The sequence below is a fragment of the Lepisosteus oculatus genome, chromosome 1, assembly GCF_040954835.1.
Source record: "Lepisosteus oculatus isolate fLepOcu1 chromosome 1, fLepOcu1.hap2, whole genome shotgun sequence".
Classification (NCBI taxonomy): Eukaryota; Metazoa; Chordata; class Actinopteri; order Semionotiformes; family Lepisosteidae; genus Lepisosteus; species Lepisosteus oculatus.
In genome coordinates, this window is record NC_090696.1 from 25838313 (window position 1) to 25851728 (window position 13416).

At 36.3% G+C, this 13416-nt stretch overlaps 1 protein-coding gene across 8 annotated transcripts in view; it reads left to right on the plus strand.

The window, feature by feature from the left end:
* Positions 1–13416, plus strand: part of lrba (LPS-responsive vesicle trafficking, beach and anchor containing) — a 283633-nt gene that overhangs the window by 111998 nt on the left and 158219 nt on the right. For all 8 annotated transcript variants that reach the window (XM_015344622.2, XM_069188464.1, XM_015344620.2 and 5 more), the window contains exons 34-35: positions 534–598; positions 2588–2696. In XM_015344622.2, coding sequence (XP_015200108.2) covers positions 534–598; positions 2588–2696 — 174 coding nt within the window. The remainder of the gene's footprint in view (positions 1–533; positions 599–2587; positions 2697–13416) is intronic.

The following is a 13416-nucleotide window of genomic DNA, read 5'->3' on the forward strand; positions in this document are numbered from 1 at the left end:
GCGATACGTCCTTGTTCTCCACTACCATCTTAACATCTGCAAACATGCATCTTACTTGTGACTTCATAATCAGTATTTTATCTGAAGATTTAATCTCCAGTGTGTTCATTACAAGTGTTTACTTAGTAATTTCCTTAATATAAACCATGGTATATGTATTCCATATACAATAATAATATTTAACTTTCCAAATATTTTATAAATTGAAAAGTCCTCAACTGTAAAATATGTAGAGCACTAACAAAAACAGTTCTTATTAAAAAAAATATACTTTAAAAAAAAAGTCTGAAGTCTGTTCTGCAAAGCTGTTTTAGTATTTTTAAGGGGATCTAAAGGGTTGTAGCTGACACACAACAAGCAAGATTCCCAGCACATATTTCTAACCCTTTATGACATTTTCTGGTCGTTAGTTTGTTTATTTAATTTGAATTCCAGTTTGTGAAATGTAGCATGTTTCTTTTTTACATATCCAATTGTAACGACGCTCAAAGTGCTGAGAACCCTGAATTTAATATTTTTATTTTTTCTTACAGGAATGGCAAAACTCCATCCAAAAGAATGCTGGACTGGCCTTTATTGAGCTTGTCAACGAGGGGAGGTAATTATAATTTGGGATTTCGACCTCCTGTAGTCACCTTTTCATCATTCTGTGCTCTCTGAATTTATAAGTTGCCCAAGGCCCCAAACGTTTTTACCCATATTGAATAAAAATCAATGAGTTTTGGAAAGAAGATCTGGGAGTCCAGTCTCAGAGTTCAAGGCTCCATCAATACCTGTCTGCTCCATGGGGACACTGACAGAATGACAGAGCAGGTGACAGGGCCATGATCCTTGACTCCCCATGACACTCGGGAAATCTTTAGACTTTCTTTCAATTCCCAAAATAGGACAACTCTTGATTGGTGCGGAGGAGTATATGTAAATATATGTGCATGTTTGTGTGACTAATTTGATTCTAAGGACGACTAACTGATAAAGAAATTACAGAGGTGATAAAATACCGCAGTCCTAATTCAATATCCAAAGGAAATTGCTTTTATGTTGGATTTGTGTGATTATATCTTTAAATCTCCAAATAACACTCAGATTTCTGAAATGACCACGTTGTATGTTTCACAGATATGTGTGGTCTTTTGTCGGGAAGTGTAGTTTTGTTTCTAAAATGACCGTGATTTGTGATGTTTACTGTAACGGGATCCCTGTCCCTGGTTAGAGAAAGAAAGTGAAATGCAGGATAGCGGGGAGGCGGAGTGACGTTATTGATGGCCTGGTCTGGCAGGAGCGGCGGCCGGGGGGAGCTGGGGTTGAGCCGCTCCCCGCCCAGCTCCCCTGTGCCAGCAAGGAGAAACACCAGTGTTAGGTTACAGTGCAGAGACCTGGCCTGTTATTGTTTCACTTTGCACGGTCCTGACCTGCCTTGACCTCCGGTGGAAAGTGGCTGTTCTGGATTTGGCCCTTGATTAATGTTTCATTAGTACAGATAACACTGGGGTTTCGCACACATGTAGCGGAGTAGCCGAGGTCTTCCTGTGTCAGATACATATCATTAACAAATCAATTAGTGTTGCAGACTTGTAAGCGATTAGTACGAGGTCATCTGTTTTTTTCAATAATTTTAGTAGCTTTTAGTTATTTATCCAAAATAGTTACTGTTCAATACCTGAATTTCACACATTCTTAAATGTTTCAAACATAATTTGACAATTGTAGACATGTTTATTAAATTCCTCACTGCCAATTTTTTTTCTTGGTTGGTTTAGCCTCTTTTTAGATGTCGGAGATTCCTTTTATTATCATGTATTGAACGTGTTAGATGAAATGTTAAATGTTAAAGTATTTTCTTTGAATGTGTTCCATATAGAAATCTACAAGTCTGTAGTGTTAGGTGCAACAAACAGAAGAAGTACAAATACGAACTACAAACAGCCGTATTGCAAGGAAGTGGGACATTTCAGTTAAAAAAAAGTAATTGATCATTGTACATACGTGTTATATATACTTTTCAAAAGGAAGAGCAATCAAGTGAAAGAAAAAAAAGTTTCTAACATGAGGAAGAATTAATGGAAAGCTTAAATTAGTTAAATCAGTGGCCATAAAGAAATATTGGGAAATCGTCAGTCTCTTTGTGCCTTTCACTTACAGGAGTTTGCAGTTCTTTTGTGGTCTGCATAATAGATGTTACTTTTCTTACTGCCTTCTTCTGGTTTGTGTAAATCAGCCATGTTGCTTTCAAAAATGTAATGATGAGAACAATTTAGAAAAAAGTAAGAACAATAACCAATCAAATAGCATGATGCCAGGAATATTTTGTGTTACATGCATAAGATGGAACCCCTGGACTCATCTTTGTACTTTAGTTTATAGTTCATGCTACTTTATCTGAACCAGTATCTGAGACTGTATTTGTTCTCTAATGGGAACAGTCAAATGAACACCAGAATAAAATTACAAAAAAAAGGTACGACAAGGGGGGGAAAACGTCAAAGAATCTCAATCTCGCACCGGTTATGAGAAGGCCAGTTTTGGGAACTATAATCAGAAAAATACCATACCTTTTTAGTTAATTGACTGTTCATTTCTCTTGCAGGTTGCTGAGTCACACAATGAAAGATCACCTGGTGAGAGTGGCCAATGAGGCAGAGTTCATCCTGAGCAGACAGAGGGCTGAGGACATACACAAGCATGCCGAATTTGAGGTAGGCTCCCTCAGTTGAGAGAGAAAGGAGAGGGTAGCACTGGATTGGCAGGACTCCCCTGGAAAAAATGTTTGACTGTTCTTTAAACAGGCTCCAAGGGGGGCTTATTGAACATCCCTTCAGAAAATGCTGCTTATTTTCCTTAAAGTTGGGCTTTGACCAAAGCCGTTGCCCAACTGACATTGTCTGCAGGACAGTGAACTAGTTGAGTCTAGAACTCAAATGTATCTGCAGACTTGAAATGCTTCTTTTATTATTCTGTTGTGAAAGGTCACAACCCTTTCTTTGCTTGTCTCCATTCCTGGGAGGTGCTTCCAAAGACTTTATTGGTCGTTTCCTTTAGAATAACTCTGGTTTAGTCAGAAATCCATCTCAAAGGCCACACTGGACTATTAAAATCTATTGGTGAGTTTAAGTATCTCCCTTGAGGACAGGCATGTTTTTTTGTGTTCCCTGCCTTCAAGAAATTAATTGCTTCTATCTTTAATATTATTGAAGAAAATGTGAAATTTGTAGGTGTAGATTACTCACCAAGGTGATTTATTTGGCGTACTTGACCTTGGAATTCCTGTTCTGTGTCGCCTGTTGAAATACAGGCTGGGGTTGGCAGCATGTTAGTAATCCCAGCGAACTATTAATGTTATTAAAAAATAATGAGAAATGATATCCCTTTAAATTATGGTTTGTATATCTTGAAAAGACTTTGTCTCCAGATTGTCAGCTTCTTTTACAGCTCGTCCACCAGAACTCAACTCTCTTACTAACACAAATTCATCTTTAGTTGCAAAGAATACAGTATGAATGCATGCCTTTTCTTCTAATTTCAGTGAATAGATTCCTCTCCTGTGTAGGTCTGTTGATTCTGTTCCCACTGGGGATGTACTGTATATTCCTGGTGACAGGAATATAACCAAGGCGCCTGTGCATCCGTATGTAAAGTTCAGTGTGTTCAGTCCACAAAACCAGCCAAACACTATAACTGTAGACAGAGCTGGAAGTCTGATTGAAAGAAATCTTTTTATCTAACAGGAGACTTTCACTTTGGAGCACAAAGTCTGGTTTTTCTAAGATTTAAGGTAGTGCATTTTTGAAAAAATGTACTACTAAGGATATTATGTTATGTTGTAGGATGTTATGTTTTTTAAATTAAGAAAACAGAAAAAATCATGCAGTACAATATGCAAAACTCACATTTTAATATAAAATGTCAGATGCTAAAAATATGTTGTGATCTAATGCCTAAAGCATCTGCTTCTTTTTTAGTATCTGTGTGAGTTTTGCAAGACCCCATGTGTGGGAGTTTTTCATGTATTAACTGTTCTCTCTAACACCTTTAGAGAAATTTGTACTTTTTAATTTACAAGAACTAAAAAGATACCATAGCCTTTGGAGGAAATGTGCCGTTAGTAGAGTTGCAGCTTTTTGCTTCTAATAGCCAATTCACCTCTAAAATAGTCTGTTACCACTCCCTACAGAGTGTTATTGTGAGCAGTCTTGAGTGTCATTCTCTTGTTGTGTAACAGCACACAACTTTCATTGTGCCGAAGGCTCAGGCATACAGATGAAATACAAGTCTGTTCAGTTCATTGACCAATAATCATTAGAGGAGAATTGAAATGACATTTTTTTGCTCCAGATTTATGCAGAACCATCATGCACAATGTGGCATCATTGATTAGCTGAATGCTTTTTCGCTGTTGACTATGAAATTTGCTTTTTGCACGTACTGTACATGGAGGCTGGGCCTGTCATCTGAAACATTGACAAAGCAGGCAGTACAGACACATGAACACAACAGGAAATCTCCAGAAAATAGCATCTTTCACCTCTGGTTGAGTTTAGAATCTGTTTTTGTGTCATTTCTCATCTGGTTCTCTTTTTCCTAGATAAGTCATTTTCTCTCAGCTGTATCATGAAAGTAACTCCAGGTTGAATGAATGTTTTGGCTTTGGAAACAACAGTGATTAGACTTTTTTGTTAGCTTAAGTAAATGTGCACACTTCAAAAATATTTATTTCTTTCTCTTAGAATTTAAATATTTATAAACTAAAAATAATGCACTGCAAGTTGTGCAGTCATAGGTATAAAATTAAATAAGAAAGGATAGATTGTACATTGTTATTGGCATCAGAGATTAAAAACATAAGTATTTATACATATAACATACATACATAACTAAAATAATTATTAAAAAACTTTGAATGCATAGGCACTTGTGAAGACAAGCTGTGCAAGGCAAAGCTTCAGTATCCTGCAGAATAGGATGATATTGCCAGGGCACACAGACAGTAATTGCAGTGACTTAATTATTTTCATCTAGCCACATCGAACTGGCTGAAGTTTGGAAACAAATTCAAATTTTCTTTAAAATGTACTACACTTTTATGGCAATCTGGTACTGTACGATAGAGTGTCAACAAACTGCACACTGTTCAAATGATAATGAAGTATTAAAACTGAGTAGGATTTAAAACAATTTATCCGCATTTACAACTGTGAAAATTAAAAGTTTGTTTTTGTACTGTAGCTCTAAAGTGTTGCTTAAATTTGTTATATTATTGAATTGTTTTAAACCAACAATACAATGAGATGGCAATATATGAAATCTTAAATAAGCAAAATACATTAAGCAACTATTCGTATCATTTTATAAAACAGTTATTTTGCTCAGGTACTTATTTTAAACTATATCTGTGTACTGCTACTGTATTTCAGTCAAATCATTAGTTTTGTTTCAGCTACATTTTAATTTTGGCTGTCTCAGTATGCTCTGTAGAATTAAATGTAATTCTTAAACCTAATTATTATTATTATATTTGTTATTCCTCTCTTTTTAATGCCTGTTCCATGCACAAACTGTTTCGGCTTTAATCAGATACCCGCCATGGCTGGTACAAAGTATGTTTTAGAATTGAATTCCCCACTTAAATCAAGTTGCTGTGCAGTGACCTCTGTAAGAAGTAGCCCTCTGATAAGTGCACCGCTGATATTGCTGTATTGATTTTCTTCCTTTTCTGTTTTTCCTGCTCTTTGTGAGCGACTGGTTTCATTTTGCAGTACTACAATAAAAATACCAGCAAAAGAAAAATGTCCCATGGGTAAAATTGTTTTGTGGTCTTGTTTTTTATATATACAGTATATTGCATTCATGCTTGCTGAAAAAAAAACTGCTACAGTATCTTTGCAAGTATATTTCAGTGTACATGTGTATGTTTTTTTTGTATGCAATAAGGAGTTACTTTTATAATACTGACTGTTTTGCAAGCTACTGACAAATATACTATACTAAAAAATACTGTTTAACACACACACATAAACATACTAATGTTTTTTTATCTTATCCAGTAAAAATATCATGTTTGTGAAATATTTCACAAAGCAAGTTTTGCAAACAGTGATTTCTTTGAGAGAATCCAAAAATGTTTGCAAGATTGTGTAAATTACATGGAACACAGTTCTATAGAAATGTTTATAGTCTATTCTATCTAATTGCATCTCTGACATAAAAATTTGTATGACTCAAAACTTCTTTCATCTTAACTGCGACAAGACTGAAGTCATGCTTATTGGCACCCCCCATCAATTTCGTAAAGCCAGTCCTGTAACCCTATCTGTAGATGGTTCTGTACTTGAGCTTCAATCTAAATTGAAAAACCTTGGGGTTATATTCAATTCTGTCTTAACATTCGACCCACATGTGCAGCATACTGTCAAAATATCTTTTTTTCACCTTAGAAATATCGCTAGACTACGCTAGTTATCACTAACTGTGGCTGAAAAGCTGATCAACACATTCGTGTTCTTTCGAATTGACTACTGTAATGCTCTACTCGCTGGGGTATCTAAATCTACTTTGAACAAACTGCAGTATGTCCAAAATTCAGCAGCCAGAAGAATCCTGACCAGGTCTAGTGCAAATGATCACATTACTCTTATCCTGGAGTCCTTGCACTGGCTTCCGGTCAAGTTCCGTGTAGACTTTAAAATCCTCATGCTCACCTTTAAGGCTCTGCATGGCTTGGAACCTCAGTACCTGTCTGAACTATTATCTCCCTACTCCCCACCCCGTAACCTTCACTCTTCTTACTGTCCCCCAAGCCCGTCTTCATTGTATGGGTGACAGGGCCTTCTCCTGTTATGCCCCCAAGCTCTGGAACTCTCTCCCCAAGGATATCAGAGAGTCACCTTCTCTAAACTTTCAAATCCAGACTCAAAACCTTATTTTTTAGAAAAGCCCTTACTTTACTGGTTCTGTTCTTCACCCCTCTGCTTTTCTTAGTACCACCATCCACAGTCTCCTCTATATATTGTAATTGTGTTTTATCTTGTGTATTCTTTTTATTTATTGTTGTTGTCATTCTGTAATGCGCTTTGAGAAGCCACCTTTAAAGGTGCTATATAAAATAAAGTTTATTATTATTATTTCCTAAATGTGCTGAATCCTGTCCTAATGACAGGAAGTTGTGCTATTTTTAAAAACATCAGCCAAGGCCCAAAACACTTACCTATTTTGAGTCTATTAGAGTAAGCTCATACTTTGAAATGTTTTATAGACTTTTTGTTCTTATAATTTCATTAATGTTTCATTTAAGCTTTTTAAAAGACATTAATAGGAAGAGCCACTTGCAGAAGATTTGCAAACCTGAAAAGCAACTATCGGCATAAAATGACTATAGAAGAACCATTTATAGACTTAGGTGAAGCATCAGAGCTAAATGTGGTTGTGTGCTCTGTTAAAGTTAGTGGTACTAGGATTGAATAGTTTCCTTCCTCAACATTAGCTTGGGTAATGGAATTTGTTGTAATGCACACTTCTAAGGATGCTTTCAGTGAAATGCGAGACACTAGGAAGTGAATTATTAAATAGATAAAAATAAATTTATGTTTGCTCCTGTCAGAGTTCATATCCACAAGAAACCTTGATAGAAGACCAGAATGATTTAGACAAGTTTGCTTTAGAGATTCATAACATATGCTTGCCGGACAGAATTGAGTTATCTCTGCTCTTGAGAGTAAGTTATTATAGCAGGAGCTGACAGAGATGAAGATAACTGAGGGAAATTCAATTACCTTTTAGTGTTTTCTTTCTAATAGGATCCTTAATGTGAAAAAGATCTTCAGATGATGCTCCACTGTAGCACTGTGTGATCTGCTTTGATACCTGCTTTTAAAGAGAAAGGGGGAAAAATCGAACTCTTCTTTCATTGGCCTTCATTAGGGGTGAAACGTGGTGGTTTGTAGGGCACAAGGGCAGATTTCAAGGCTTTGATACAGAAGAGTGACGTAGGTTTAGGTCGTTTCTTTTTCATAGACTCTTTGATCTGGTTAAAATGCACTTTAATTAAAGAGGATTTTCTGTCTTTTCTTGAAAGCACGTGGTTACTTCTCTAATTAGCTTTCAGTACCATTGTCCTGTGTCTTCTAGGGTGATATATATATATAACTGTATACATTGTAGACTCGTTTTAAACTTGAGGTTGATGGTGAAGACAGTCACTCAGACTACACAGCAGGAGTAACTTCTGTAGTAGTGTTGCTTAACGGGAACATAGATGTTAAAATACAGACAAGCAAATACGTTATAATGTACTTTTGAATACTGTATATGAAAATGCAATATCCGTGCTTATAATATACATTGGTGATGATAATATGAGAAAATGGAAAGACAAATCAAGAACTCTAATCATAATTGTGCAACAGACATAGAGTCATAAAACAGCAATTTGTTTAACTCCAAATAAATACCCTTAAAACTGAGCTGGATTTCAAAGTTATATTCAGCTTCTGCTCAATCTATGTTGGCACTTGTCAGCTCAAACCCTAGAGAAGATCTCTGACGGAAACGTTGCACAAGCTGGGCATTTACCCTTCAGACTGCACTTCAGACTGTAGGGGATAGTGAAATGCCCTAAAGAAGCATGACAAGTTAATGTAATGGAAGTTGACCTTGGAATAAGTTATACAGTATGTACTTCAGGAATCCCAAAACACATTGAAAACAGGTTTCTGCTCCCACCCATCCGGTTGCTGTTTACTTCTTTGTTTATGATCAAAGGAAGACATATTTTCATATGATGGTTATAAAATACTGTTTTATAGGGTTAAAATATGCAATCAGTTAATAAGTAAACAGAGTGCAGCAGACGTGTAGTGGCCTGTGATGTCACAAACCTCTAATTCATCTTTCTTGATCATGGGCTCCACTGAATTTGTTAGGCTGCTTACAGTCGTCACACCCCAGTTTAACTGTGGAAATATTATTAACAGGCTGGTGCCATTAATAATAATAAACAAACACCGTAGTGTTTCATAAGTGAAATATTATTTTAGAAAAGTTCAATCCCATATTAGTTCTTTACTTCTGACATTTTATCTTCAGACCATGCACGAGATTTCTCTGAACACGTTGACATGTTGAATGTAATTGTAGCATCAAGGGCCTACCTAGGAACAAAAGTATGGCATTCCATTCTTTATGCTTAATTATTTTCACAGATTTGCAGATACACCGTGATTAATTTAATTATGTAAAGAAAAAGGCAAATAATTACAAGTACTTTTCAATTTTTTTATGAGTATGAGGAAGAAGTGGGTGCTGAAAATGTACAGTATGTGGCTAATGTTCTTGGACACCAGTGGCATTGATGTTAAGATCAGAAAGTGTTTTATAGAAGTCTTATTGGAAATGAGATGTGTAGAGGCTTTTCTCAATTTGACTCTGAAAGACTTTTATAAAGGGGTCGTAGTTCTTAAGGTTGTGTTTCATTGTATGGGTTTTAGAAGTTTAGATGAGTAAGGAGCTCTCCGTGTTCCCTTGTGTCAGGATCAGAGACTGCTTTAGTGGTGACTGCTGCCATAAAGAAGCTGTAGCCAGTTTGCTTTTACCTCACTCCTACCTTCTTCCCCGTGCGTAATGAAGTCCCTTGGTACAGCTGGAGAAGGAGAGGACTTTACAATATACATCATTTTATTGGGATTTTTTGACAGTCAGGTAGAGACTAGAAGTATGATTATTTCTTTTCTTCCCACTTTATATTTTGTAACAGTGTCTTTATTTTTAGTACCCTGGGTAATTTGCTTTGTTGAAATGCATCAAGGGAAAAGGATTAAAATATATTGTGCTGTGGTCAAAATGATGGCTCAGCAAATGCAGCACTGGCTTTTTTTTCAGCTAAAGTGGCAATTAAATTGAATAAGTCATCCATGTAAAGTGCCCAAATTCATATTCAAGAAAAATAAGTTCAGTGTTTTATATACGATATTAGCTGAAGTTAACCTGGTAATTTATGTACAGTACAGAAACATCACTTCAGTCTGTGAATATCATGACATTACATCTGTGTGCTTTATAATGCATGACGGTGTTGTAAATAAGTTTGAAAGCATTGATGTGATGACACAAGACCGAAGTGTTAATTTTTATTAAGCTAAAAAAAGGTCACTTATAGGAAGTGTGACTTATTTTTCAACATACTTAGGACAGCTGTCAAGTGATTGTATAACTACGCTACTTCCCATTTTATTCAGTTTTGGAACAAAAAATGTTATAGATATACAGAGCAATCATTACCTAATATATTTCCTGATTCTCTAGTAGTTTAGACTGTATACATGATGCATACAGTTTGCTCTACACAGAGTTATACAGTTTTTATGCTGAATAGAAAACAAAGCAGGTTTTAAGAAAAAAATAAAGGGTTTCTTATTTATGGAAAGATGTATGCTCCACTTTTTTTCTCATGTTGTAAAATGACAATTTAATACATTTGATTTTCAACTTGCTTGACCTTGAAGTCATTTCAACGTAGAATTTTATTCTCAATGTGGACTAATAGGACAGATGAATGTGATTTTGGAAGAATACTGCTTGGGGAGATGAAGAAGCTGCCATCTCGCATTGTGACCAGTCCATTAAAACAAGAAGAAGTAGAAGAGATACTTTGATAAGTGTTCTGCCTGTGTTAACCTTGATGGCTGTTATCGAGGGGATGATGCTATATCTGTTTCATTGGATTAGATTCTTTCCATGCAGAGGAAAATCAATACTTGGAGGCGTTGGGTGACAGGGGCATCATTTCAGAATTGAAGCGGCTGTCAGACATTGTCATTCTGTGACTTTTGTTCGCCATTGTACTTTTAAACCTTCATTTTTCTTAGTCTTCCCTTTTCTATCCAGGAGCCATTGTCTGAATTCCCCTGATGGCATTTTATGTTGGCTTTAAACTTGAGGGCAAAGATCAAGTGCAAGAATCTTTGAAACTGCACGATTCAGCATCCTCATTGTTTATCCCGTCCCCCTTCCCAAATATCCTTATATTCAATAAATTTGCATTGATTCAAACATGACAAGGACACTTCAGTCTTGTGCTATTTCTTTTTTAAATGAAACCTTCCGAGACTGTGTGCCCCAGGACTTGAGAAATTAGAGACGGATAGGCAGTAGTTGACAAGCTTTGGAAGACATTATCAAGAAAAGTGCAAATCATGCATTTTAAAGAGATTTGTACAGTTTAGTTCCCCAGCTAGAATTACCGTTGTGAGGGCCCCACTTTAGCTGCTTTGTTGTAGTGGGCAACGCACTTTGTCTTTTAGTGTGGATATCCGGGAGGCAGGATATATTTGGTACTAGCTCTACTGCACATTTGCTGCAGAATGAGGAACATTAGTCAGCAGTATAACAGTCGAGCCCTTATCCCTTTCATATGCTTATTATGCCTCTTAACCCCTGAACTTAGAAAGATGTGCAAACACCCCAGAGGCTCATTCACATGCTGCCAGTTTCTGGATAGGTGCTCCATCTTTAGACCTGTGTAAAGATCACCCAATATCTTATGCTTCCAGGATAGGGTCTTGGTGGCTACCAACTTCACTCGAATAAGTGGCTTTCTAATGATGAATAGATAGATTACAATTCTTACCTAGTGATTGTTGAGAATCTATTTTGTTGTCTTGCATATTGTTAGAAATTAGTGGGGTCAAAAATTAAACCAAAGCAATAGGGAAATGTGAGGCACATGGTAATAGAATAATAAATCAATTAGATGAATGAGTCATCTTGGACAAGAGATCTTTATAATAATACAATAGCTCAACATTACACAGTAACACATATGGACAAATCTTACAGACCTGGACCTCCAAAGGTTTTTCCTCTGTAATCTGAAACTACTATGAACATCTTCACTGGCCCAAAAGAGAAAAGCCCTGTGTCTTAATAAAAGCTCCTGTGTGGAACTAAATCTCCCTTCCCACAGCAGCAAACGTGAAGTGTGTCAATATCCCTATTCTAATATCACCAACTAGGAGAGAACATTTTTAGTCTGAGGATTCCACAATATAGGAAATCAGAATTTCCTAAAATAAAATGATTCTTTAAAATACAATTAGACTTTTTAGAATAATGGTCAGGTCACTGAACTGGAATCTGGTCTTCAAGGCGGATCACAAAAAAATCCTCATGGCTCGAGCTTTGAGGAAGAGGATATTGATGGTGATATCCCTTCTCTTTCCCCTCCACCCTGTCTTCCTTGTCTTCCTTCTCCCCTCTTTTGTCTGCTTCCTTCCTTGTTTTTTAATGTGTTTTGCTCTGTGGCTGTTGAATATCTATCATTCTTTATTATGGTTCTAATGATTTACCAGAAAGTTAATTAACTTTCACTAGAAAATCACTAGAAACACCCTTTTGATTACCTGTGTTCACCTGTTTCTTCCCACTGGTAGGCAAGGCAAACACTTCAGATGACACCTTTTGTTTTAGGCTTTTTTAGAGTAAGGTATTGCGTAGCTATTAAGATGTGAACTGCAAATGTTATTATGTTTTACATTTACCTGGATCATCATATTTATCACTCCAGACCTTTATGTGGAGAAAAACATGCGAACGTGTCTTGACAGGAATGGCTTGTGCAAGGACAGTGACTTTGATTAGGAGTAGTGTCAAGCAAAACTGAAATGATCATGCATGGGTGGCAAACTTTACTGACTAACTTAATGGACTAGCTAATCATGAGCCTCTGTTCTGTTCCTGCTAAATGTTCCCCGTTTACACTACAATGGTGAGCGACAATAAGATGTCCTAAAGCAATTAGATGTTTCACTTAGGGAGGAGTGACAAAAATTACGGTAGCATATATATCCTCTGCATCTCGAAGTACACACAGACACTACTACTGCTGCAAGAAACACAAGTGCATCTTTCAAATAAAGCTAGAAGGAATGGATCAATCCACAGGAGTAGCACAAGTACTTCTCAGGAGAGGAAGGAAGAAAAGTGCATATATGACAACACCCCTGTGCAGCAAAAATGTGCAAACATCATCAAATAGTCATCATTATGTCCAGGTTTCTGTCTCAATAAACTTTACTTTTATATTATTTTCCGATTGCTTTTTTTCCATGCACATGTTGATTTTTTTCTGTTCCATAAGGAATGTGTTCTACATTTGTACATAGTAACCATATTTTACACAAAATGACCACACATGTTTTCCATTATTGCATTTTGCAAATCAGCAATACATGCACTGTAGGCATTACTATTAATAATATCTCTTTACTGACAATTTACATAATTACAAGAGTGGTTGAACATTGGCTAAAAATTAGATAAATCTGTTGCTTGCAGTAGTTACATACTGAACACTTAAGACAAAGTTGTCATATTTTATGTACTTTTTACGTGTGTAGCCTCACTAACAAAATGCATGCCTTTATGGTC